The 23378-nt window shown below is 49.0% G+C and overlaps 7 protein-coding genes across 7 annotated transcripts; 5 read left to right on the top strand and 2 right to left on the bottom strand.

The window, feature by feature from the left end:
• Nucleotides 1-647: 647 nt before the first annotated feature.
• EI90DRAFT_3147242 (mitochondrial carrier domain-containing protein) lies at nt 648-2192 on the bottom strand (the record flags this gene model as incomplete). Its single annotated transcript, XM_039065511.1, has 8 exons — nt 648-687; nt 738-870; nt 917-1082; nt 1136-1440; nt 1500-1599; nt 1648-1712; nt 1756-1813; nt 1872-2192. 8 exons carry the CDS (start codon nt 2190-2192, stop codon nt 648-650), a joined length of 1188 nt encoding a protein of 395 aa, XP_038910057.1.
• A 1074-nt stretch (nt 2193-3266) lies between these two features.
• EI90DRAFT_2940575 (membrane transport protein-domain-containing protein) lies at nt 3267-5015 on the top strand (the record flags this gene model as incomplete). Its single annotated transcript, XM_039055252.1, is given in 5 exon segments — nt 3267-3334; nt 3394-3799; nt 3862-4495; nt 4507-4762; nt 4820-5015. 5 exon segments carry the CDS (start codon nt 3267-3269, stop codon nt 5013-5015), a joined length of 1560 nt encoding a protein of 519 aa, XP_038910056.1.
• A 1222-nt stretch (nt 5016-6237) lies between these two features.
• Nucleotides 6238-8250, top strand: EI90DRAFT_3282372 (membrane transport protein-domain-containing protein; the record flags this gene model as incomplete). Its single annotated transcript, XM_039066898.1, has 6 exons — nt 6238-6285; nt 6345-6382; nt 6438-6843; nt 6901-7296; nt 7317-7798; nt 7856-8250. The coding sequence occupies 6 exons, from the start codon at nt 6238-6240 to the stop codon at nt 8049-8051; spliced, it is 1566 nt and encodes a 521-aa protein (XP_038910055.1). The 3' UTR covers nt 8052-8250.
• Nucleotides 8251-8304: 54 nt separating this feature from the next.
• EI90DRAFT_3002085 (glucose inhibited division protein A-domain-containing protein) lies at nt 8305-11770 on the top strand. Its single transcript, XM_039056341.1, has 16 exons — nt 8305-8644; nt 8705-8902; nt 8958-9013; nt 9073-9283; nt 9344-9645; nt 9705-9807; nt 9857-9952; nt 10010-10159; nt 10210-10263; nt 10318-10563; nt 10618-10727; nt 10785-10834; nt 10885-10994; nt 11052-11209; nt 11270-11571; nt 11627-11770. The coding sequence occupies exons 1-15, from the start codon at nt 8491-8493 to the stop codon at nt 11393-11395; spliced, it is 2124 nt and encodes a 707-aa protein (XP_038910054.1). The 5' UTR covers nt 8305-8490; the 3' UTR covers nt 11396-11571; nt 11627-11770.
• On the bottom strand, nt 11451-12107 carry EI90DRAFT_3082157 (uncharacterized protein). The gene has a single exon (XM_039061989.1). The coding sequence runs from the start codon at nt 12082-12084 to the stop codon at nt 11812-11814; it is 273 nt and encodes a 90-aa protein (XP_038910053.1). The 5' UTR covers nt 12085-12107; the 3' UTR covers nt 11451-11811.
• A 1954-nt stretch (nt 12108-14061) lies between these two features.
• Nucleotides 14062-14830, top strand: EI90DRAFT_3082153 (uncharacterized protein; the record flags this gene model as incomplete). The annotated part of the gene is made up of 1 exon (XM_039061988.1): nt 14062-14830. A coding segment is annotated over exon 1 (245 nt), but the record flags the coding sequence as incomplete, so codon positions are not given.
• An 86-nt stretch (nt 14831-14916) lies between these two features.
• On the top strand, nt 14917-15686 carry EI90DRAFT_3082150 (uncharacterized protein). The gene is made up of 4 exons (XM_039061987.1): nt 14917-15234; nt 15307-15428; nt 15468-15586; nt 15615-15686. Exons 1-4 carry the CDS (start codon nt 14998-15000, stop codon nt 15644-15646), a joined length of 510 nt encoding a protein of 169 aa, XP_038910051.1. The 5' UTR covers nt 14917-14997; the 3' UTR covers nt 15647-15686.
• Nucleotides 15687-23378: the final 7692 nt, after the last annotated feature.

The following is a 23378-nucleotide window of genomic DNA, read 5'->3' as shown; positions in this document are numbered from 1 at the left end:
ACGAAGTTGGCTGAGAATCATCAGCGGGATCCCACGCACTGTCTCACGCACTTTACTAAGCTATTCCATGGACTCCTAAGCATATCCCAACCACGGTGATCAGGTGTTTTGAGCCATAAAGTTGTGGTGAGCCAGCCACAAACGAGGGGGACGCTTGGGACTCGGAGATGTTACACCGATAATGGCTCCAAAACGTCTATTGTTTCCATGCAACTCTGGAATAGAAGGGCGGGGTGCACGCGGTGCAGCCGGTGACTCTTCGATCCGACCTTTGCTTCGGTGGCTTTCCCGGAAGGTCAGAGATACGATTACTGCTGCCCAATTAGGTTCTGCTGCTCTCAGATCGCCTCGAATACTCTTCCTTAGTTATGGACCGCTTAATAAAGGCGTGATAATTTGATTCCCGAATGAAGCTATCCTACCACCTGCAAGCACACCATGGGCCCTAGTCTTTGAGCCATAGATCGAAGCTGAAAACAACCCTGTCACTCAGAAATGATTTATATATACTGGGCCACCTCGTGAAAATTGACGAGCCTAATGCTCAGCGTCTATCCGTTAAGATGAAGAAATCCAAAGCACGCAACGTTTGGGCATTGGAATCCAATTCGAATCGAATCACTGAATTAAGTCGGATTCCAGTTGTTTTATAGTTCTACCAGGGGCCTTTGGGAATTTTTATTCCACCTGTGAGATCAGATGAGGTACGACAACTAAACGAATTCACGGCAACCTACAGGTCCATAAACAGTTTCCACAAAATGCTGAACGTGATACTTTGACACCCGTTTGCTAACAATCTTGTCCCGAGACCACGGAAGAAAAGCCCTCGCAACCCGTCGATCGCGATGACGGCTTTGGCAGCTTCGGCTACACGGAATTTCAGAATAGGGGCACTAAGTACGGAGATGCTTACAGTATGACACTCGGGTCTCATTTACTTGTCGGTATGTCTTGACCACCCGCAGAGAGTTCGAAACAGTATCTGAGGCAAGAGAGGCACAGGACCCAATTGCAGTTTGTCGGATGAGGAGTTGGTGAAAATTATGATGCCGCGGAAGATTGACGTCCAAGAGATTGTACTGGGAAATCAATGTAAATACCCAAGATTGGGATGAGCGGGGGAAATCCTTACGACGCCGAACCAAGGGAAGTATCCAACGACAGTGGCGGCGGCAGTCGCAACAGCGCCATACCATAAACTACCGATCCCGTACATTCGCACTCGGACTTTCAGTACCTTCCAGCCATTCTCACCTTGTACCTGTAAAGTTGTCTTGGCAGTGTCGATGGGTGTGAGTATTATGCGGAACATGGCAGTAAAAATAGCAGCTAAGAAGCTCTTAATGGGGGATGGGAGTGCGTCTAGGGTTGGACTTGATTTGAGAACTGCGAAAACGAAGGTATTCGACGCAGTGTCCCCAAACCGGGATACAGGGGCTTGAACCAGCGCGGTCAACTTCGGTGGCGGGTATTCCTGACCAGGGCTCTATACATACCTTGAATGATCGCTGCACTTATCCCCTGATAATAACGGCCATATCCTCCTTCAGCGAAGAGAGTTTTCGCCGCGACCCAGAAGGGCTTGCCGAACCGATACTACGATGATGTTAGGTTTTGCAGGAGTGCGCGTAATCCCAGGCTCACCTGATAGTTCATTATGGTACGCAACGGCATGAAGATAAACACCTGCAGTACCATGGCTATAGTCTCTGTTGATTATTTGGTTCCATCGGGATCATAGGGATAGCTCACCGAGAGCTCCACTAAGTCCACCTCCGAGGGCTTTCTTTAGGGCTTTTCCAAAATTAAACTGTGAATCCACAGGTCAGCCTCGATATGTCGCCAATGAGCCTGTGATACCGACTAACTCCAGGACGAGAACTGACACCAGCACTTATGATGATGCCTAGTAGGACCCCGCATGACAAGGTAAGAACAATTTTCCAGGCGATGGACGCCCGAGACGCCTTGTGTTCTGCTGCAAGTCCTCGGATGGAAGCGATGACTTCCCCCTCATCTCTATCCCTGTCCCCAGCAGGTCCATCAGCGCCCGTTGCTTGATTGTCCTTCGAGGCGGAAGTTGATCCCAGGAGCGCTGACTGCTCATTCGAGCCAGAAAGGAGCGGTGTCCTCTCATCATCCATGCGCACTCCTGTAAGCGGCTTGGAAGCGCTTGCATGAGAGGACATTGGTTAAGAATTGTGAAGCGAATACTCTTATCTGGTGCAACTTCGGAACGTAGCATCATTAGTAAAAAGCCGACGCTGAAATTACGTGTGCTTATTCTTATTTTGTCTTTCCACGTTATAATTTGTACGTGATGCTCCTTCCACTTTTGTGATGCAAGTCACGCTTTCTGTGGCTGTGTTTTGTCCACTCGGTTTTACGAAATCATAGAGGCTGGAGTCCTGCCTGCACTCCGTTACGTGTTCTTCTTGCCACTTTCATCTCTTTCCTAGCCGCGAATTCCGTCCTCACCCCACTTGAAGCACTCCGGCCAACATATCTGGAAGCAGAACAAAATTTCTAATTATTTTTTGTCTTTCACATGACGAGTCGCATAGGGAGGTTTGCTTGAGCACTCTAGTCAATGTTTTACTGGTATAATCTCCAGAATGTGGTCCCCGGTTGTTGTACTCTGTATTGTTAGTACGTGGCAGTACGGCTAGCCTGACTTATTACATCTGCAATATGTGCAAGGTAAAGCTGTCTGGTTGGTGTGATCGGGGTGACAAGGTCCTCTGGGTTGTGATGTCTGGTTTTTAGTCGTGCCTGGGTATGCGTGGTACCGTGGAGTGTCTACGTCACTCCCTACGTGGGGTTCCTTCCCGTTAAGTAAAGAGAGGCTGGTCACCTGCCTAGCAGGGTTCCTGGTTGGGTGCTCCCGTTCCCTGTTCCCCGCCCACCTTTTTCGCGTGGACTTACCATTTCCATATGCACCTTGATTATGCCGTATTGATTTGATCCCTGTCTCTCCCTCTCTTTTCAGCCTCGGACTTCTTCAGCAGAACGTGTAAGGTGACCGTTTGGCGGCCACCCTTATATCATCTGGGTGACCCCAATCAGGAACGCATTGCAAATTAATTTGTCAAATTTTGGCTCGGGCCATCCCGATGAGAGGCTCCAAGATGTTGGAGTTTGCGAAAAACAGCCATCTTCGCAGGCTTTCCTCACCGGTAAAGAACCATGATGTCTGATAATGCGTATGGGTTACTGTTGCTCACCGTTCTTGAGGTGCGCGAAGTGGTGGTCTGTCTGCTCGTATGTGCATTAAACGTAGACGATGGCGTCAGTCCATTTTGGAAGTATTCATTATGTGTTTCAGTGGCTGGTGTGTGCTCGCTGCTCAATCTTAACCCAAAACTGAAACGCAGTTGTTGGCTTGGACAGGGCATTGGCCCGCAAAGGGGTTCTCGACAAACTTACCCAGAAGAAAATGAACTTAATCAATATCTGGCTCTTCACCCCCTGTCTGCTATTTTCCAAAGTGGCCTTCTCGCTCACGCCGCAAAAGCTCAAGGAACTGTGGACCATCCCCATAATTTTCGTAATGACAACTGCCATATCTGGGATGGTCGCATCGATCATAAGCACTATGCTGCGCCTGAAGAGATCTCAGCGCAACTTTTGTATGGCGGCCTCGATGTTCAGCAATACCAACTCATTGCCGATTGCGCTCATACAGAGTATGGTGTTCAACATCAAAGGTCTCAGCTGGGGCCCGGATGACAACATTGATTCGATGCTCGGGAGAGGATTAGGGTATATGATTCTTTACGCGAATTTCAGTACGATAGTATGCACCGGCCTTCCTAATTCTCCTGCCATAGCCAACCTCTTGACTGGATATTATGACAGGCTCGTTGGTCGTACGGAGTTCATTTGCTAACCCAAGAGGACGATGAACTTACCCAAAGTGCACTCGAGCGAAACATTGGTGCACGCCCCGAAGGATCCTTGATGGTGGTACCTGGTTTGCTGGAAGTCGAACTTCGACCCCTTTCTCCAACCCGCCGAGCCCTAGTCCAAAAGCCAGCGGCGGTCGCCTCCCGAGACCAGGATTCGCCTAGACGGCAGCGCGAGTCAGAGGATGGATGGGGAAACAATCATCCTCATCTGTCATTCCAAACTATCACGTCGCCATCGTCAAGCATATGGCATTCTCGTGCCCGCCGAACACAGAGGGGATTATTAACATTCCTGAAGAAAGTTCACGAGTTTGCAACGTTCCCTTTGTATGCTTCACTTGCTGCATTTCTTGTTGTGCTCATCCCCCCCGTGCAGCATTTTTTGATGGAAGACGTTCCATCTGTGAGGGGCTTCCTAGAAAGTGCTGGCGCATGTTCGATCCCTATCACCATGTTAGTGCTGGGGGCGTGTTTTTATGACGACTCTGTACTATCCCCAGTCCCCCTAATGAGCCCCGAACCCAGGAGAGCAACACGGAAGCGGAAGACTGCTTCCCGCCAGACCCAGAGCAACGTTCCGAATTGTCAGGATTAGTGCATAGGGAGCAACGACCGGACCTCGTCCCCAGCACCCGCACCGAATCTGTGAAAAAAACATTCAAGACTTGTACTTCTGATTTTTGGGCATCTTTCTCGAATTCGCGCAAGAAGAGATTAGAAAACAAAACCACCCCGGGGGAGACGACCACTGTAATTGTCTCGTGCTTGGCTCGGATGGTTGTGACGCCTTTGATCATCCTGCCACCGATGGCTGCGCTGGCGGCGTATGAGGTGCTTGATTTATTCAAAGAGTGAGTCATCCCTGCAGCCAAATATCATGAATTGCTTATTTTGTTCCTTCTCTGCAGCCCCGTATTTGTCGTATCAATTGTCCTGTTGATAGCATCACCGCCTGCTTTGGCGCTAGCCCAGATTATACAAACCTTGTCCGGGGACACGTTTGAAAGACTTTTCAATCGAACGATCTTCTGGGCATACTGCTTGTTTACTCCCCCTCTCACCCTGTTTTACGTTGTCATTTCTTTGCGATTCATGCAGCTGTGACCATCGTTACCCCTTCTCCCTGTACCGCTGAGATGATTAGAATGATATCCTGCAGCCGTCATTCAGAGCGAGGCTTGATACAGTGACTATACCATTGTATGATCTGAGAGGCTCTCTATGCTACTGAAATATCAACGTTTATTCACGACAACCGAGTGGCTATGGCGATATCGGAGCCTTGGGAGGACGAGGTTTGTTTTGTTACAGCGTTTTCTAAAAATTCTGTCTGATTCCCGACTACAACGGTTGATCCTACCCTTCACACTGCATGGCCATGATCAGACTGTGTCCTAAGCTTCGCCATGTGTTCCAGCATGCACAAAAGGCTCCGGAAATCATCAGGTTCTCCTCACCTGCTTCGATTCTCTCTGAAATAGCGACTATGTCATACAAGCACGATCTTAACTGTTCTCAACAAAGATGTTGAAATGCGAGTCACATGTATGTATGGACCGAACCGGAATATTCTGCAGGTTACCAGGCACCTGCCACCTGTTTTAGTTATTTTTCTCTCTTCATTTCTGGACTGCGAGTGAACCGCCGAAGCGGGTTGCCATGTTAATCTGAGCAGCACGAGACATCCTGTCCTTATATACATCTAGGGTGAGTTCTACGCCACTGAAGTGAAACATGAGCAGTAGTCAAAGCGTGAAAACAAAGGCCGAAAGCAACATTGTGTTCACCGTCGATCGCCCCAAAAGCGCCTCCTTCCCAAAGCTCTCAAAGCGTGAATATACGGTCCGGGGACCGCCAGTGGCGTCGGGCCGTAACTTCTAACATGCCAGTCGTCTTGAAGTTGCGGTTAAACTTCGGAAATTCGGAACAGACCGACTGGGTAGGAGTCTGGGTCAATACCATCGGACAGGAATTTCAGTATTTCGCTCGACCTCACGATGATGTGGCAGTGCTACCCTGTCATCGAGGTCCCAAACCGGAGATTACGTAACATAATGCTTTTCTTCGTGGACTTACCATTTCCATGAACTTTTCTGCACCTTGATTATGCCATTATTGATCTGATCGCTGTCTCTCCTTTCAGCCTTGGGCTTATCCAGTAGAAATGAAAGGTGCTCGTTTGGTGGCCACCATTATTTCAATATTATCTGGGTGAGGAACTTAATTTGTCAATCCTGCAAATGTTGGGCGGTTACCAGGCTCGGGCCATCCCGATGATCCACCAAGATGTTGGAAATTACGAAAAACAGTCATCTTCACAGGCATCATGAAGCCCGATAGTGCGTATGGGTTACTGTTACTCACGGTTTTTGAGGTGAGTGAAGCGGCGGTCTGTCAGCTCGTATGCGCATTAAGCATAGACGGTGGTGTTAGTCCATTTTGGAAGTATTCATTATGTGTTTCAGCGGTTGGTGCGTGCTCGCTAATCTTAACCCAAAACTAAAACACAATTGTCGGCTTGGACAGGGCATTGGCCCGCAAAGGGGTTCTCGACAAACTTACCCAGAAGAAAATGAACGTAATCAATATCTGGCTCTTCACCCCCTGTCTGCTATTTTCCAAAGTGGCCTTCTCGCTCACGCCGCAAAAGCTCAAGGAACTGTGGATTATCCCCATTATTTTCGTAGTGGCGATTGCCATATCCGGGGTGGTCGCGTCGATCATAAGCACTATGTTGCGCCTGAAGAGATCTCAGCGCAACTTTTGTATGGCGGCCTCGATGTTCAGCAATACCAATTCATTGCCGATTGCGCTCATACAGAGTATGGTGTTCAACATCAAAGGTCTCAGCTGGGGCCCGGATGACAACATTAATTCGATGCTTGGGAGAGGATTAGGGTATATGATTCTTTACGCAAATCTCGGTACGATGGTATGCACCGGCCTTCCTAATTCTCCTGCCATAGCCAACCTCTTGACTGGATATTAGGCTCGTTGGTCGTACGGAGTTCATTTGCTAACCCAAGAGGAAGATGAACTCACCCAAAGTGCTCTCGGGCAAAACATTGGTACACGCCCCGAAGCATCCTCGATGGTTCCACCTGATTTGCTGGAAGTCGCACTTCCCCCAACCCAACCAGCCCAAGTCGATGGCCCAGCGGCGGTCGCCTCTCGGAGCCAGGATCCACCTAGACCGCACCGTGAATCAGAGGATGGGTGGGGAAGCGATCACCCTCAACTCTCATTCCAAACTATCACGTCGCCATCGTCAAGCATATGGCATTCTCGTGCCCGCCGAACACAGAGAGGATTATTAACATTCCTGAAGAAAGTTCACGAGTTTGCAACGTTCCCTTTGTATGCTTCACTTGCTGCATTTCTTGTTGTACTCATCCCCCCGTGCAGCATTTTTTGATGGAAGACGTTCCACCCGTGAGGGGCTTCCTAGAAAGTGCTGGCGCGTGTTCGATCCCTATCACCATGTTAACGTTGGGGGCGTGTTTTTACGACGAGTCTGTACTATCCCCAGTCCTCCCTAATGAGCCCCGACCTCAGGAAAGCGACATAGAAGCGGAAGATTGCTCCCCGCCAGACCTAGAGCAACCTTCCGAATTGACAGGATTGATCCATAGGGTCCCGGAGCAACGACCGGACCTCGTTCACAGCACCTTTGTCGCATCTGCGACAAGAATATTCAAGACCTGTACTTTTGATTTTTGGGCACATTTCTCAAATTCGCGCAAGAAGAGATCAGAAAACAGAACCACTCCGGGGGAGACGACCACTGTAATTGTCTCATGCTTGGCTCGGATGGTTGTAACACCTTTGATCATCCTGCCACCGATGGCTGCGCTGGCGGCGTATGAGGTGCTTGATTTATTCAAAGAGTGAGTCATCCCTGCAGCCAAATATCATGAATTGCTTATGTCATTCCTTCTCTGCAGTCCCGTATTTGCCGTATCAATTGTCCTGTTGATAACATCACCGCCTGCTTTGGCGCTGGCTCAGATTATACAAACCTTGTCCGGAGACACGTTTGAAAGACTTTTCAATCGAACGGTCCTCTGGGCATATTGCTTGTTCACTCCCCCTCTCACCCTGTTTTACGTTGTCATCTCTTTGCGCTTCATGCAGCTGTGACCATCGTTGCCCCGTCTCCCCTGTTCCTATATACTGGGATCCTGCCTACTGTTCCTACCCCTTTTGCTGAAATAGTTGGATTGATATTTCTCTACAGCATCCTGCTGTCACTCAAAGCGAAGCTTGATGCATAACATGCAGTAACTAAACCATCACCATTGTATAATCTGAGAGGCTCTGAAGTCTCCAAACGAATCCGACCGTCACCGTTTGTAACAAGGCGGAACTCGTGACCCGTTAATTTCTGACAAGAAGTTCCCACGCTCGTGCCAAAAAAGCTGCCCGACCAGCTGCATCTACTTTAGTAGGGGCTGTGATCCTGCCTACCAACTGCAAGCTTTTACACTAGCTTGGGTTTGGGTCTTCCCCATATCAGAGACATCGGGGAGTCATTTGTGCGTATGGTTTTGTCATAACCGCTCAAGAGTGAAGAACTGGCATGTTATCCCCTGGGCGACATGCTCGGCGTCCATCATGGTTAGGCAAAGGCACGGGTGCACCTCGAATTGTAATGAAGCGCGGCTTTGCAATCCATTCAATCTACCCTGGACCGAACGTGGGTGAAGTAGAATCTTCGTCAGAAAAGTATCGTGGTCCGTCATCACGTCGGTCGCCTGGATAATTACCCTTGCTTTGCTGATGATTTCCCACAGTATGCGTCATTGGCGGTGGACATGCGGGATGTGAGGCTGCTGCAGCTTCAGCTAGAACCGGGGCTCGAACGCTTCTCCTTACCCAGAAACTCGATACTATTGGCGAAATGAGCTGTAATCCTTCGTTTGGAGGAGTGGGAAAGGGCACATTGGTTCGGGAAGTAGACGCACTAGACGGCGTGTGCGGTCGGGTTGCTGGTATCTGATCAATTACTTCATTAAGGGTGGCTTTTGCCTGACGTCAGCTTAACAGACAAAGCGGGGATAATGTTCCACATATTAAATAGGTCCAAAGGTCCTGCAGTATGGGTGAGAGGAAATGTGTGCTTTCTGTCTCTACGTACATAACCACCCATTTTCTACATTAGGGTCTTCGCGCCCAAATCGATAGGAAGTTATACAAGAAGCACATGCAAGAAATATTGTTTAATTATCCGAACCTCGATATCCGGGCAGCCAGCGTGCACGACTTACTCTGGGATCAACCATCTATTCCCCATGACACAGGGAATGCCGCCCTGGACAATCCCAATCCCTTCAAACCACCGGTTTGGGCCCAAGTTGCCGGTGTCCGTCTTGGTGAGATTTGCGACCTTGGTCGAAGTGCGGAGCTTCACACTGATTTCTGCGATGGTGTAGACACCGGCGAGGAAATTAAGTGCTCGTCGGTGGTCTTGTCCACAGGTACCTTCCTTTCCGGCGAGATTCATATTGGCCTTGTAGCCTACCCATCTGGGCGCATCAATGACCCGGCGTCTCCACCAGAAGGCCTATCCGCTTCTTTGAGAAAGGCTGGATTTCAGCTTGGAAGACTGAAGACAGGGACACCCCCTCGCTTGGAGAAAAACAGCATAGATTGGAATCATCCACAAATAATAGAACAAAAGGGCGATTCGGACGTTATACCGTTCTCGTATCTTACTGATCGTGCCGCTAACGAGGTTTAATATATTTTTGTGTTCTAGGAGTCGCTTTGCTGAGAGATAATTTTAATTCGCAGCATAATCAAGTATCTTGTTATCGAACACGGACTACTCCTGAAACCCACAGGATAATTCGAGATAACCTACATCTTAGCATCCATATCAGAGAGACCGTTAAAGGTATCATTTTTGCCTTTTGCATGTAAATTCTGATTAGCTTTATGTTTAGGCCCGAGATACTGCCCATCGATAGAGTCCAAAGTCATCAGGTTCACCGAAAAAGACGGGCATACAGTATGGTTGGAACCAGAAGGCTACCACTCAGGTGCGCCTTGGATTTCATGACTTATTGATCTCTCATAATTCGAAGTGGGGATCGTAGATGTGATATACCCGAACGGTATATCCTGTACTCTCCCAGCGGATAAGCAAGAACAAATGCTACGTACCATTCCGGGACTTGAAAATGTCAATATGATTCGACCAGGTTACGGTGTCGAATATGACTGTATCGATGCTCGAGAGCTCAAAGGTCAGATCCTTGGCCTCATTTTTGGGTCTCTGTTCACCTTCACCGTGCAGCAACTCTTGAGACGAAACGTATACCCGGATTGTTTCTCGCTGGTCAAATAAATGGTATGCCAAGGCTCGTACGTGTATTGTCTTGATTGCAGTGAATCCTTTTTTCAGGCACTACTGGATACGAAGAGGCCGCCGCCCAAGGCATTCTTGCGGGTGCCAACGCGGGACTTTCTGCGCTTTATCGATCGCCAAAGAAGCAGTTTGTACTAACGCGAGCGGATGGCTTTTTGGGAGTGATGGTCGATGACCTGATCTCGAGGGGCGCCGCAGAACCGTATCGCATGTTTACCAGTAGGAGCGAATATCGCATGACTATCAGAGCAGATAATGCAGACATGAGACTCACCGATAAAGGTTTATTTGGCTTTCCATCGTTCAGTTTCATTGCTGAACACAAAGCAAGTGTAGGTCGAACCATCGGAATTGTCTCTGATAGAAGATGGACGAAGTACGTCCAATCAATGGATGACCTGAAGCGGATCAAAACTTCGTTAGAACAGCATACATTGAGCCCCCAAGTTCGCAGGTCTGAAAAGAAAAGAATAGGAACGCTTCACTGATAACCTTATCTCAAGGGATGGAATGCCGCAGGTTTCAGGGTTGCCGCCGATGGGATTCAGCGAAGGTACTTTTTATTTTGGTCCTTCCAGCTTACGAAGGGCTCACTCTGCACAGTGCTTACGACCTCTTGGGTTTCCCGACTATCTCTACGCGAGATTTCGTTCCAATCATACCGGAGCTGGCTCAATATCATCCGCGAATCCTTGATCGAATGGATATTGAAGGTTGGAATTGAACCTATCACCTCCCAAGGGAGTTAAGAATGGGACTTTTGTCCATAGGTCGATACCGATTTTATCTCAAGCGTCAAGCGCATGACGTTAAAGTCTTCATGCAAGATGAGGAAATGACTCTCCCGTCCGACATTAATTACGGCGACGTACAGGGGCTTAGCTATGAAGTCCGGGAGAGACTCACAAGACTGAGGCCGACAAGTATTGTAAGTTGAGTCAGATCTATGGCTGCCAATGTATTGATGAATGTCCATGTACCCATACAGGGTGCCGCGAAGCGCATGGAGGGCATGACACCGACTTCACTGCTCCATCTCATTGGGTATATGAGGGGAAGCAAAGGTGTCACCTCAACGAAGGGCATGAGGGGGTCAGGCGATGCAGGATTGTAATGGACAGAACGATCGAGGTCGATGTCATATCATCATTATAATTCCATACGGTGCCGCACATTCGTAATGTGTGCTGGAGCCCATAAAATAAAGGAGTCTCGGTGTTCATGTTTTCATTTCAGTGCTTGGCAGGCCAGCTTTTCCGAAAGTCGTCGTCCCGCCACCATACTTTGTCCCTACTTCATTTTTCAGAGAGGGATTATCAGGCTCGACGATTTTTTATGACTCTACCTGCAACAAGTGCGCTCCCGTCGTCTCCCACCACATGGGGCTTATCTTCTAGATGAAGATTACCAAAATTCTCCTCAACGGAGGCTATAATTTTGGCGCTATCAGGGGCAGCAATGTCCGTAGCTGTCTCATGCTGCTCCTTAGGCTCGTCCTCGCTGTCAGCGGATTCCTCGGCCCCCTCTTCGTCATCCCCAGACGATTCCTCGTCTTCGAAATCGAACTGATGGGGACAGACCATTCAACTCAACTCGTGAGATGAAGATAAGTGCACTCACCGGATCGTAAATCACTCGAATGATCAAGCTGCAGCTGGGACATGTGGCGATGTCTTCGTAGTTTTTGAGCTGAGCTTTGCTAATCTCGAAGCGATCGCCGCACGGACATGGGTAGTGAAAAACTCGCGCCTCTTCGTCCCACGTCATATCCTCAATCTCGATCTCATCATAGTAACCGCCCATGGTTTGCTCAAGTCTGTGACTGCTAAACAAGTCCCTTATGTAATAATTAAAAGCTAGTCACATGGCACCAGGATCAGAAAGCGCCGATATTCAAAACACAAAATCCTTGACGTTGGATATTCAAGTATCCGACACCGGATATAACCAATTGCCTCCCGATGTTTTATCACTGACGTATTGATATTAATGTTATTCAGAAATACCACGTTTTTCAACCCGTCGTATGACAAGGGTATATGCAGTAGGGTTTCTCCTTGCTAGTACTGGTGCTTGCCGAACATAGCCCTGAGGACAACACAAAGGGCCGGCGCATCAAAATGGCCACGCACACTTCCAGCTCTGAATCGTCAGAAAATTCACCCGATGCGCTGACAGTCCAACCCATCCCCCTCCGGCACGAAGGAAGATTACAGAGCTCGTGAGTAACCTTCGCAAGCCACTTCCCTTAACCAAGTGCCTTCGATGGCAATCTAACTCAGGGCCACATACGATTGCTAAGCAAGGAAAACATTTCCGCAATATTTTATGGTTGCCACGACTGATGCTCGGCTTGAGACGCCGAGGAACAGTACTCGACCACTATTGCTGTAGCTCCCATCACCGGAGTGTATTTCACAACTTTGTGTGAGAAGAAGTGGATTTTAACTAGATTGCCCGGTCTCGGATCGTGAACAGAATGCACAACGGAACGAAGAACCCTCGGTACAAGCGTTTCTTCGATATCAGGTAAGTACCTGAAAAGTACATAGCCAGTGTAGAGTAGCGGCATGAAGTGATTGGGGAGATAGCGAAGATCCCAATCAGCCAGCCGAAACCAACAGGACGCCCTGAGTGTTCCGACTCGAGAAGCTGGCATGGAGGGGTCCAAAGGGCAGTATCGACACTACTGATTCGGGGCACAGTGCTGAGTATTCTGGCTATCCGGATCATGCATGTACCGCTTTGGACAACTTGAACACCCGATTAGAGAGATACGCCAAGACATTGATATGGATCCCATGTTCTGTCCAACCTCCGAGACTACTTATTTCACTTGGTTGTGCAACAAAGAAATTTGGACAAGTCGAAGGCTGGCTGCTCCAAACTTGTCCGAGTGCATGGTTATCCCTGATGCAATACATCCATCCAGAAGATCAGGTAGCCAGAAGAAGCTGAGGGTCATTATGGGGATACTTGGAGATAGCTTAGCCCAGAGAACTAAGGTACTCCCACCCTCGATCTCAGGGCGCGTTGAGCAGGATGAGCATACGCCAGCCAGTTATGATATGGATCAAGCCAAAATCGATGGAAAGGTCAAGCCGTGGCGTGTTGAACATCGCGAGTGGGTGATGAAACAAGCATTAGTAAATAACAAAAACATATCAACTTCCGGGCGAGAGGCTTGCCTTACTCTGAGAGGGAATGCTATTAGATATACCTGGGGAACGACTGGAGGATATCCCGCACTAGCACCACTGTGTGGGAGGCACCCACCGGGCCGGAGGTGGGGAGGACCAAAGGGACACCGTGCCGCCGGCAACCCACACGCTCGTGAAGGCAAGTTCCTGAGATCCATGCCAGATGAAAGTGAAGCGGACGAAGCACCGACGCTACTCGTCCGAATCGGGTATGTACATCGAAGAAGTGTTCCGTTCCCCCCCGGATCGGCGGATGCCCCGGGTCTCTCTCTCGGGGCAATGATGGCCTCGACCGTGGCCTCCAAATTAAGTGCAGGAAGTTCTTTGAAGAGCCGACGTCGACGTCGACGTCGAGATCAGGGAGTTCGGTTGTGACCCACTGGGCCCCGTCCCAAGCTCCTTCACGCCCAAACCTTCTCTTCCAACTCCACCCGTTGGTAATCCACGAATCTCCTAGTACCACTTCGCACGGTCTCCCCTCAGCCTCTCTACCCAGTCTACACCTTACACTGAGGGCATTGACGGTTTCTTTATTGCCGAACGGCGGGAAAATACCAAGAAAAGGCTCTGCTTCCTTGTCCACCGATTCGCTAACATCGTCCTCACGCCAGACAAGAGTAGGAACGAGCTCTTTCGAGCGTAAGAACAAAAACCAGTGCCATCATAACGTCACGCTCTTGCGGCGGTGCAGGGTTCACCATGTACCTCGAATCGACTCGGAGCCAAGGCAAGTATCATGAGGGGGGACGTCTTAGGGCGGTTGAGGGGAGGGACGGCCTGGCAGTTGGACAAGGAACGCCAGAAGGCTGAGGACGCGTTGGACGAGGCGAAGAAGATGAAAGCGCTCAACGACCTCTACCAGGACGTTTCGACTCGCTGGGCCAACCCGAGAGAACTGCATGTTATCCTCTCTCCTCCCATCAACGCCGGCGTGAGATCCTCGGAATCCCCCCCTCTTCCTTGCTTCAAGTATCCGGATGACCGTCTTTTGAAGCTCAAGGGTTACCATTCCGGATGAGGAGAGTATAAACCGAACTTTCACGTGGCCATGAAGAACAACGACCGGTTCTTAAAGCGCGGCAACACCACTGGCCTGAACCGTCAGTCGCGCCGACAACATTTCCTCGTACTCCATCGACGGCCTCAGGTTTATCATCAGTGGTTCTAGCGACACACACCTTCCTCGCAATGATCCAAAGACAACGGAGACTAGCTCAAACCCCGGTCTTCACTGCATAGACGCTGCCTTTGATGGAAGTACGTACTAGTGGTTGAATTAAAAATCATTGAAGTTGAATGGGATGAATGCGTGTAGGCATTGAACCGGAGTTTCCCTTTCTCGATCTCGATAAGATGGGCGCTCATACTGCAGTCTGCAACAGCACGTGGCTTGCTCGCTGCTTTTGCTACACTAGTTGCAATACCCCTAAATGGCTAACGTACCCACCCCACACGACATTCGAGAATTAGGAACAGTCGCATCATCTCATTCATAGTGATCCGGTGCAACTTCTACATGCATATCTTAAAGATGATCTATAGGGCACGCCATGAAGAACTCGTTTCGATGCATGTTTTCATTCTGATTCACTGTTGGCCCCACGCCCTGAAAAGTGACTTGATCAGATGGATATGCCGGGAACACATAGTAGTTGCTAGTGGGTCTCTGGAATTGAGATGTTCGCTGAATGCTGCTGGTCATACTAGTAGAGTCATTTCTGAACAGGTTGATCGTTTGGCTCGCATGTACTGGGTCACTTCTCTGTAAAGAGGGATGATGAATGAATGATGAATGACGCATTGAGTAACGTAACACGGTCGGGAGGGGGGGAATAAACGAGCGTCCTACTTGGGTCACTTCTCTCTGTTCCATATTGCTTCGCCCTTGATCACTGGGTTCCGTGCGAAGGGAGATGGCGCCCCCTTCTCCATGTATGATCTGCAATTGTCCCAGAATGAGCGACCGTTGGGTGAATATGGTTTAAGAACAAACATGGAAGACCTCTTGTTCGCTGATGGGTTCCTCGCATACGGCGAGGTTCTGAAGGAGAGGACGGCGCTCTTCGTTCTGGGACATGTGAACGATTCGTCTTGTGTGCTAATGGGTTCGGAGGACAGAGTAGGGTTCTGGAGAGAATAAGGTGCGGTTTAACTGGTCGCTGTAACCATATATATTTAACAACCTATTGTACGACTTGGCGAAGCTATTGGATTCATGTGGTTCTTTCTTTCTTTTCTTTATTTCATACGCAGTGCGGGGAAGCATGAGGTACCTGAACGGAAAAACCACGTGGGTGGTCTTGTACATGTGCATCCCCTTCATGAAATAAGCTTGATGACTCGCTTGATCGCGATCTCGCATTGAGTCGGACTGAACTGTATCCGCACGTGTTGTCGCGTAGAGTTAATTAGTATACTGCATCGTGGCATATCACATGTAAAGTAAAAGTAAACTCATTTCTTACTTCCATATGGCCAAAAAGGTCCCAAAGTAAGGCCGAAAAAGGTGGAATTCCTTTTTTGGGCCTAATATATATTGCAGTGGGTGTCGTCAGCAGGGATTACATATCTATCCGTTGGGGCATTTTGGCGGGGATTGGGCGGGGATTGGATATTAGGATGGTATTACCCGCTTCAGCCACCTCACAGTATAATTATTGGGAGTCGGACTATCAGATGTGTGCCCGGACATCTCATTACTGCTATTTCGCAACGCGGTGTGAGCGTTTCATAGATGGGATGTCATTTACAGTACATAGAGCGCGCGCTGAGGGGCGTGGGAATTGAGTCCCATTTTGGGTCTGAATATTGTTGATATCGGATTTCCGCGTTAGCACGTGACAGAGCATACTTATCCCAACTACAGTACACGAGGGGACTTTCCAAGATCCGAATCGCCTGTTCTCTTCCTTATTTATTGATGAACGTGGGGTTGTTACCTCTGTGGAACCTCGAGGCATGGGAGCTTTGTGAGGCCCCTAACTTGAAGTCGATACCGGAATTGATGCAATTAAGTAGGAAAACTGAGCGGAAAGTTTTCTTGCCATCATTTGACAAGGGGAGCTAAGCGAGGGGAAAAAAGCAAACTTGAAAGAACCCCCCCTAGCTCTATACTATCAAGGCTGGTCACCTGCCTCAGGCTACTCCTTAGCTAGGTCGATCAAAATTGTGCGGATTGGCCATTGAATGCCCTGCACTGCAATAGTACTAATCTCTGGCTCATGCACTGCGATGCACATGTACAACAGGTTGAAAAACATGCCCTGAGAATCCTCCCATATGATGGATCGAACAGCTACCCGATTCGCTTGCTAACTCATTCGGACTTGAAGGTGGCGCATCAACGCGCCAGCCAAGAACATGAACGTCGTTCAAGCAGCTCACAAATGTCAGCCGTGCCTAGTATGTTTCATGCCATCATGTCCCTCAAGGCAACCATGAACATTTTCAGCTTTTCCAGCTCAAGCTCGAAAAATTGTGTATGCACTGTCACTAGTGCTATCGCCCGCGCGCCATTCCGCCACTGCACAAATCAAAAAAAAAAAAAAACTAAACTCGTCTTCCTATATACATCACGATTTCAAGAAGTCCTGCGGACCATATGATCAGGAAGGTTGATCAAATGTCCTAAATGGCCTCATGCAAGGGGTTCCGGAAGTGCATCCACACTAAGTTGAATAGATTTTTTTGACCAAAAAAAAAAAAACAATATTTCCAACTTCTTCACGTGAATTCACGAAACGGTTCACGCTTCGTCAGGCTAATCTCCGGAGATCATTTACAAGTCTTCCTAGTGGACCTTTTTTTTTTGGCTGCAGTTCGATGCTCCTACTCCAGACTTGAGCGCGCTTGCTGGGAGCGCACGGCACGGGCCCTTGGTTGTTCGCATGAGGCCATACCGCACTGGCTTGCACTGCCCCGGCTGAGAGTAGAACAGTTCAACTATCATCATTGTAACTGAATCGATGACATCATTATACCAAGTTGAGGTGTGGCTTATGCCACCCGTGCCCAGGTCATATGTATCTGCTATTGCACCTTGAACAACCGATATCTAGGCCTATAGAGGGGGGTTCTCAGGATGTTCAAAGAGGGCCTAGAGGGCCTCTTTTGTATGGGAACACCCCAGGACGTCCTGAGACGTCCTGAGAATTCACTTTCAATTCAAACTGAAGTCACATGTCTGTTGCTATCCACTTCTGTAGCTGTGTGCATCCTAGAAATTGCAGAATCATGAGTTGGAGTAATAATACGAAATAAAGAGGAATTTTAGAGGAATTTATTGCAAAAGACCCGATGGAAAATGGTTGAGAACTGATGGAGAAATGTGCGATTCTTGGTTCACTCAACACCGCACGGGAGTGGCATGCGTGGGAAATGACATGCAAGGTCAAAGCTCAGTGCCTCTCAGATGTCGAAAAAATACGAGAAAATATGTAAAGTTTACTTTGAAGACATGTATTGCAGTGCGCAAACTTTGAGGACATTTGAACTACTATTCAGTGAGATAGGGGAAATGCACAATATATCCCCCGCTCCTCCCATACTATCTTGCTCATTTTTCCACCATTTTGGATGAGACCAACTGCGTTGGAAAGCTAAGGTCTAGTATAGTTTAATGGTGTAAGGTTAGCATGGTTATGGGGAGCAGTTGAGGCTTCCAACACAATTTTGGGTTTCCAGGCCACTTTCTTATTGTTCTGTCTTTTGTAATTTCTTTTATTAGTGTTCTCCACTTCTTAAAGCCAATTGGAATGTTCTTGAAGCTACCATGGCATATTATCTCTGTTTGTTTCTACAGGGAAAAGTTCATGCATGACAAAATAACTATTTTATGCTGTAGCCTACAAAGCACACAGGCCTAGTCTTTCCACTGTTTTCACATCCATTTCCCACCCACATTACTTGCTCTTTCCAATTTTTTTCTATTTTTCCAAAACCATTTTCAGTTCCCAAGCAGGATTCTTGTGAGGTCTTTGGGGTTGCTCAGCACACCAGTCCATAAGTGTTACAATGGTGTGTATTTTACAGTGGTGTTAAGTGTTAGATCTGGCGGATTTGGACGACTCCAGAGTGGAATTGGAGACTTAGCGTGGAAGGACCTCGGCCTCAGCGACTCATGCAGAGCACTGTGCCATTGCTGGTTGTCCTGGGGGTCCCTAATTTTGGATCTAGCAAAGGAAAGTCTCTTGGGGGGGAAATCAAGTCGATTTTGGACTGAGGTTACAAGTTACTATGTACATTGTATATAAGGAGGGGTCTGGAATCAAAAGGAGCAAGGGTACTCCGAAAGCAGACAAAGGGAGCTGGAAGGAGGAACAACACCAAGGGTCAAGGGTTTGACTCAATGGTGTTTCCCAAAGGAGAAGTGAAGGGCCAAGGCCCAAGGAGGAAGGAAGGAGGATGGGAGTGGGGAATGGCCAGCTGACTGAATAGAAAGGAAGCAGCAGCCCAAATAGGAATGAGGGAGTATAGCAGAATTGAATGGAGCAATGCAATAGTTGCAAGGTCCGAAGTAAGTCTGGAAAGTCCGAACTTGGAAGTTAAACTCTGGAATATTGGCAAAGGTAATTAAATGGAATGAGGTAACCAATACAATGGGTATAAGCGGAGGTGGGGTCAAAGTCTGAGGTTGGAGCTAAGACTGGAGGTTCCGGAGATGGAGATGCGAACGGGGTTCTGGAGCAGAGGTCTGGAGTCAGGAGCATAGGTGTTGTGTGCTCGTCTGGAAGGTGTCAAGGTTGAGGTCAGACCCGGAATGTTCCGGAGTCAGACCAAAGGTGGTGTCAGAGCCGGAGGTGGGATAACCTCTTGGAAGCCGGCAAGGAGAAGGTGACAGAAGGGAAGTAGGGCTCCAGAGTCAGTTTCTGTCAGGGCACACCTGCCTGACCCTGCGCCGCACCCCGCGCTGTACTGCCCTACTCCGCTCCCCCTGCTATCACTCCCCGTCCCTCCTTTCCCCTTTTCCCCCTTTCTCTCTATTTCTATTCTACGGTTGATTTCCCTTTTCTCCATGTACCACTACATACCTAACCCTGCTCCCCTGATCGCTGCATGCACTGCACGCACTCCTGCCTACTGAGCGGCCACCTCTGGGATCTCCTGTGGAGACACCCAGGGAGGTGCGGCTGTGTGTGGAGATGACGTGGCCTCCTCCACGTGACCCTAACCACATGTATATAATAGCACCTGGGGTGGGAACAGAAGAAGCAGCCTTCTTCTCAACTTCCCACTTCAGGTAAGTACTGTAGCTTTTCCCCTTTAATGATAATCCAACTTCCCACTTCAGACTAAGTGGTTGGGGACGCTCACCCTGCAACAGGATCGCCGCTACACACAGCCGACATCTGTCCCACCAAGTCCCTCGTGCCGGGACTTCGCCGCTTTCGGAGCTGTCCCTGACAGTTTTGGAGTTCTGGGAGCCTGGAGTGGAGGTTGGGATTGTATGGATATGACATTAAGCAGTAACTGGAAGTTGCTGCTTGACCATGTGACTCTAAGTACACCTTTGTTACATAAGACTTGGGGTTTGGGGCTATTGCCCTGACATTCTCCCCCTTTGCATTGCATATGTGATGCATACATGGTTAAGGAAAGAAAGGAATTCAAAGTGGAAACATTTTCCAATGAAAGTTTGTTATCGCCACTTTAAAGTGGGCAATGTGTACATTTAGGAAAAGAATAAAACAAGGAAGGAGTGAGGAGTGTGGGGCCATTACTTTGAAGTGAACAGTGATATACAGATATCGTGGGAAAGGGGATGGGAGGGAAATGGAAGGAGAAAGTTTTGAAAATAGATTTCAACCCAAAGATTATATATCTTTGGTATTCCTCCTCACTGGTTCCGTGAGGAGTTGTGTGTAATTGGTGTTTACACATGGGCAGTGGTGGAGGTGGGTTAGATGGAGTAGAAGTTTCTGCAATTGTTAGTTGTGGTTCCTTGCATACAATTTTGTGTGCGAGGCCTTGAGTTGGAGGAAGGTGTTTTCACAGGCACCTCAATGGCATATCACTGTGTCACTTTCCCCTTCTTTGTATTAGAACACCAACTTTGTTTACATCAGGAAGTTGTGTGGTGGTTATTTGTAGCTGTTAGAACTGGGCGAGGGCGGACGATTCCGGAGGGGAACCAGAGACTTAGCAAGGAGGGACCTTGGCCTCAGCGACTCAAGCAGAGCACTGTGTTAGAATGTGGGGATTTGGACGACTCCGGAATGGAATCGGAGACTTAGCATGGAAGGACCTCGGCCTCAGCGACTCAGGCGGAGCGCTGTGCCATTGCTGGTTGTCCTGGGGGTCCCTAATTTCGGATCTAGCAGAGGGAAAGTCTCTTGGGGGGAATTCAGGTTGATTTCGGACTGAGGTTACAAGTTACTAGGTACATTGTATATAAGGAGGGGTCCGGAATCAAAAGGAACAAGGGTAGGACAAAAGGAGACAAAGGGAGATGGAAAGAGGAACAACACCGAGGGTCAAGTGTTTGACTCAATGGTGTTTCCCAAAGGAGGAATGAAGGGCCAAGGCCCAAGAAGGAAGGAAGGAGGATGGGAGTCGGGAATGGCTAGCTGACTGAATAGAAGGAAGCAGCAGCCCAAATAGGAATGAGGGAGAATAGCGGAATTGAAATGGACAATGCAATAGTTGCAAGGTCCGAAGTAAGTCCGGAAAGTCTGAACTCGGAGGTTAAACTCCGGAATATTGGCAAACGTAATTAAATGGAATGAGCTAACCAATACAATGGGTATAAGCGGAGGTGGGGTCAAAGTCCGAGGTCGGAGCTAAGACCGGAGGTTCCGGAGACGGAGATGCAAACAGGATTCTGGAGCGGAGGTCCAGAGTCGGGAACATAGGTGTTGCATGCTCGTCTGGAAGGTGTCGAGGATGAGGTCGGACCCGGAATGTTCTGGAGTCGGACTGAAGGTGGTGTTGGAGCCAGAGGTGGGATAACCTCTTGGAAATCGGCAAGGAGGAGGTGGCAGAAGGGAAGCAGGAATCTGGAAGTCAGGTTCGGAGTTCCGGGAGCCCGGAACGGAGGTCAGGATTGTATGGATATGACACGCTGTGCCATTGCTGTTTGTCCATTTGGTCCTTAATTTCATAGGAGGCGAGCAGGAAGTCTCTAGGGGGCATTTCAGGTTGATTTTAGACTAAGGCCTAAAACGAGTATGTACAGGTGCCAATATATATAATGGGAGGGCGAAAGCACAAGGAAACAAAGGGGATCCGAATTGGAATGAAGGCATCTGAACGGGAACAAAGGGAAGACTGAAGTGGAGCGGTACTGAAGGTCATAAGGCAGAACCTGTGGTACATCTGAAAGGAGGTAAGGAGGGCAAGGCCCAGAGGGGCAGGAGGATGAGGGGAAGTGGGGATGATGACTAACTGGCTAGAATGGGAAGAAGCAGCAGTCCAAATAGGGATGAGGGGAAAACGCGAGAGATACATTACAAGCGGTGAAAGTGCTGAAGGTGATCCATGGAGCTTGGAGGTTGTGGAGGCGGGGTTGAAAGTCCGAGGGATATTGGCAATGGTGTTTACGTAGTATGAGGTCACCAATGCAATGGACTAAGGCCGAGGTGGAGTCAAAGTCCGAGGTAGGAGCTATGACGGAGGCTCGGAGCAAAGGTACGAGCGGTGTCTGAGTATGAAGTATGGGACAGCAGCGGAAGGTCGTAACTTGGCGGGGGGGTCGACAGAAGAGGGCCAGAGGGGAGAGAGAGGAAGGAGGAAGGAGGAAAGGTGTGGAGGAGAGGAAAGGTGTGGAGGAGAGGAAAGGTGTGGAGGAGAGGAAAGGTGTGGAGGAGAGGAAAGGTGTGGAGGAGAGGAAAGGTGTGGAGGAGAGGAAAGGTGTGGAGGAGAGGAAAGGTGTGGAGGAGAGGAAAGGTGTGGAGGAGAGGAAAGGTGTGGAGGAGAGGAAAGGTGTGGAGGAGAGGAAAGGTGTGGAGGAGAGGAAAGGTGTGGAGGAGAGGAAAGGTGTGGAGGAGAGGAAAGGTGTGGAGGAGAGGAAAGGTGTGGAGGAGAGGAAAGGTGTGGAGGAGAGGAAAGGTGTCAGGTCCAAGGGTGAGTATCGGAGCAGACGGGAGAAGAGTAGGAGGGTGACGGAAGAGTGGAGGTGTTGTGGGAGGAGGAGTAGGAGGAGGGTGGTGAGAGGTGTGGTGTTCGGTCCAAGGTGAGTATCGGAGCGGATGGAGATAGGACAGGAGAGGGACAGAGGAGTGGAGGTGGCATGGGGGGGTGAGAGGAGGTGTGGTGTCAGGACCGAAGGTGAATATCGGAACGGACAGCAGCAGGGCAGGACTCCGGAGATGGTGAAGGAAGAGGTCCGGGAGTCGGGTTGGGATCGGGTATGCACGGATATGACAGTAGTGGTTATTCTGGGGTGCTATGAGGCATTGGGGGTGTTTTGCCCTTTCTTATTCAACTTAAAACTCCCTTTGTACCACAACGTTGCCACTCAGGAATGTCATGTATATAAGGGAGACTTTTCTCCCTCAGAACTCTTATTCGAGTCTGAGGTGAGAACTATTTCTCAGTATTTTACCTTATAACTCATGTATAATTCTTGTTGCAGTCTAACATGACATAGGTATTTACAATATAGAACTCCTATTTGAGTCTGAGTCTAATGTGACATAGTCTTAATTCTAATAATTTGAGGGTAGAGTTATTGCCCTGGAGGAGGGTTTTCCTCTGGGTTGTTCATCTGCACATCTGATTGCTGTGTTGGATGCGATGACATAGCCTGGGCTATATTGTCGAGCTGTGGACTCGATGAGGTGGGTGCTCCCTGGGTGGGAGCAGGTTGATGTGTCCCTGAGCCACTTGGCTCAGGTGTAGAGTATGGTAAGTTTACCATTCTTCCTGTGGGGAAGGGTGGTCGCTGGCTTGTTTGTCCAG

The sequence above is a fragment of the Cantharellus anzutake genome (assembly GCF_015039405.1).
Source record: "Cantharellus anzutake strain C23 chromosome Unknown EI90scaffold_90, whole genome shotgun sequence".
Taxonomy (NCBI): domain Eukaryota; kingdom Fungi; phylum Basidiomycota; class Agaricomycetes; order Cantharellales; family Hydnaceae; genus Cantharellus; species Cantharellus anzutake.
This window is presented reverse-complemented; position numbering and strand designations above follow the sequence as displayed.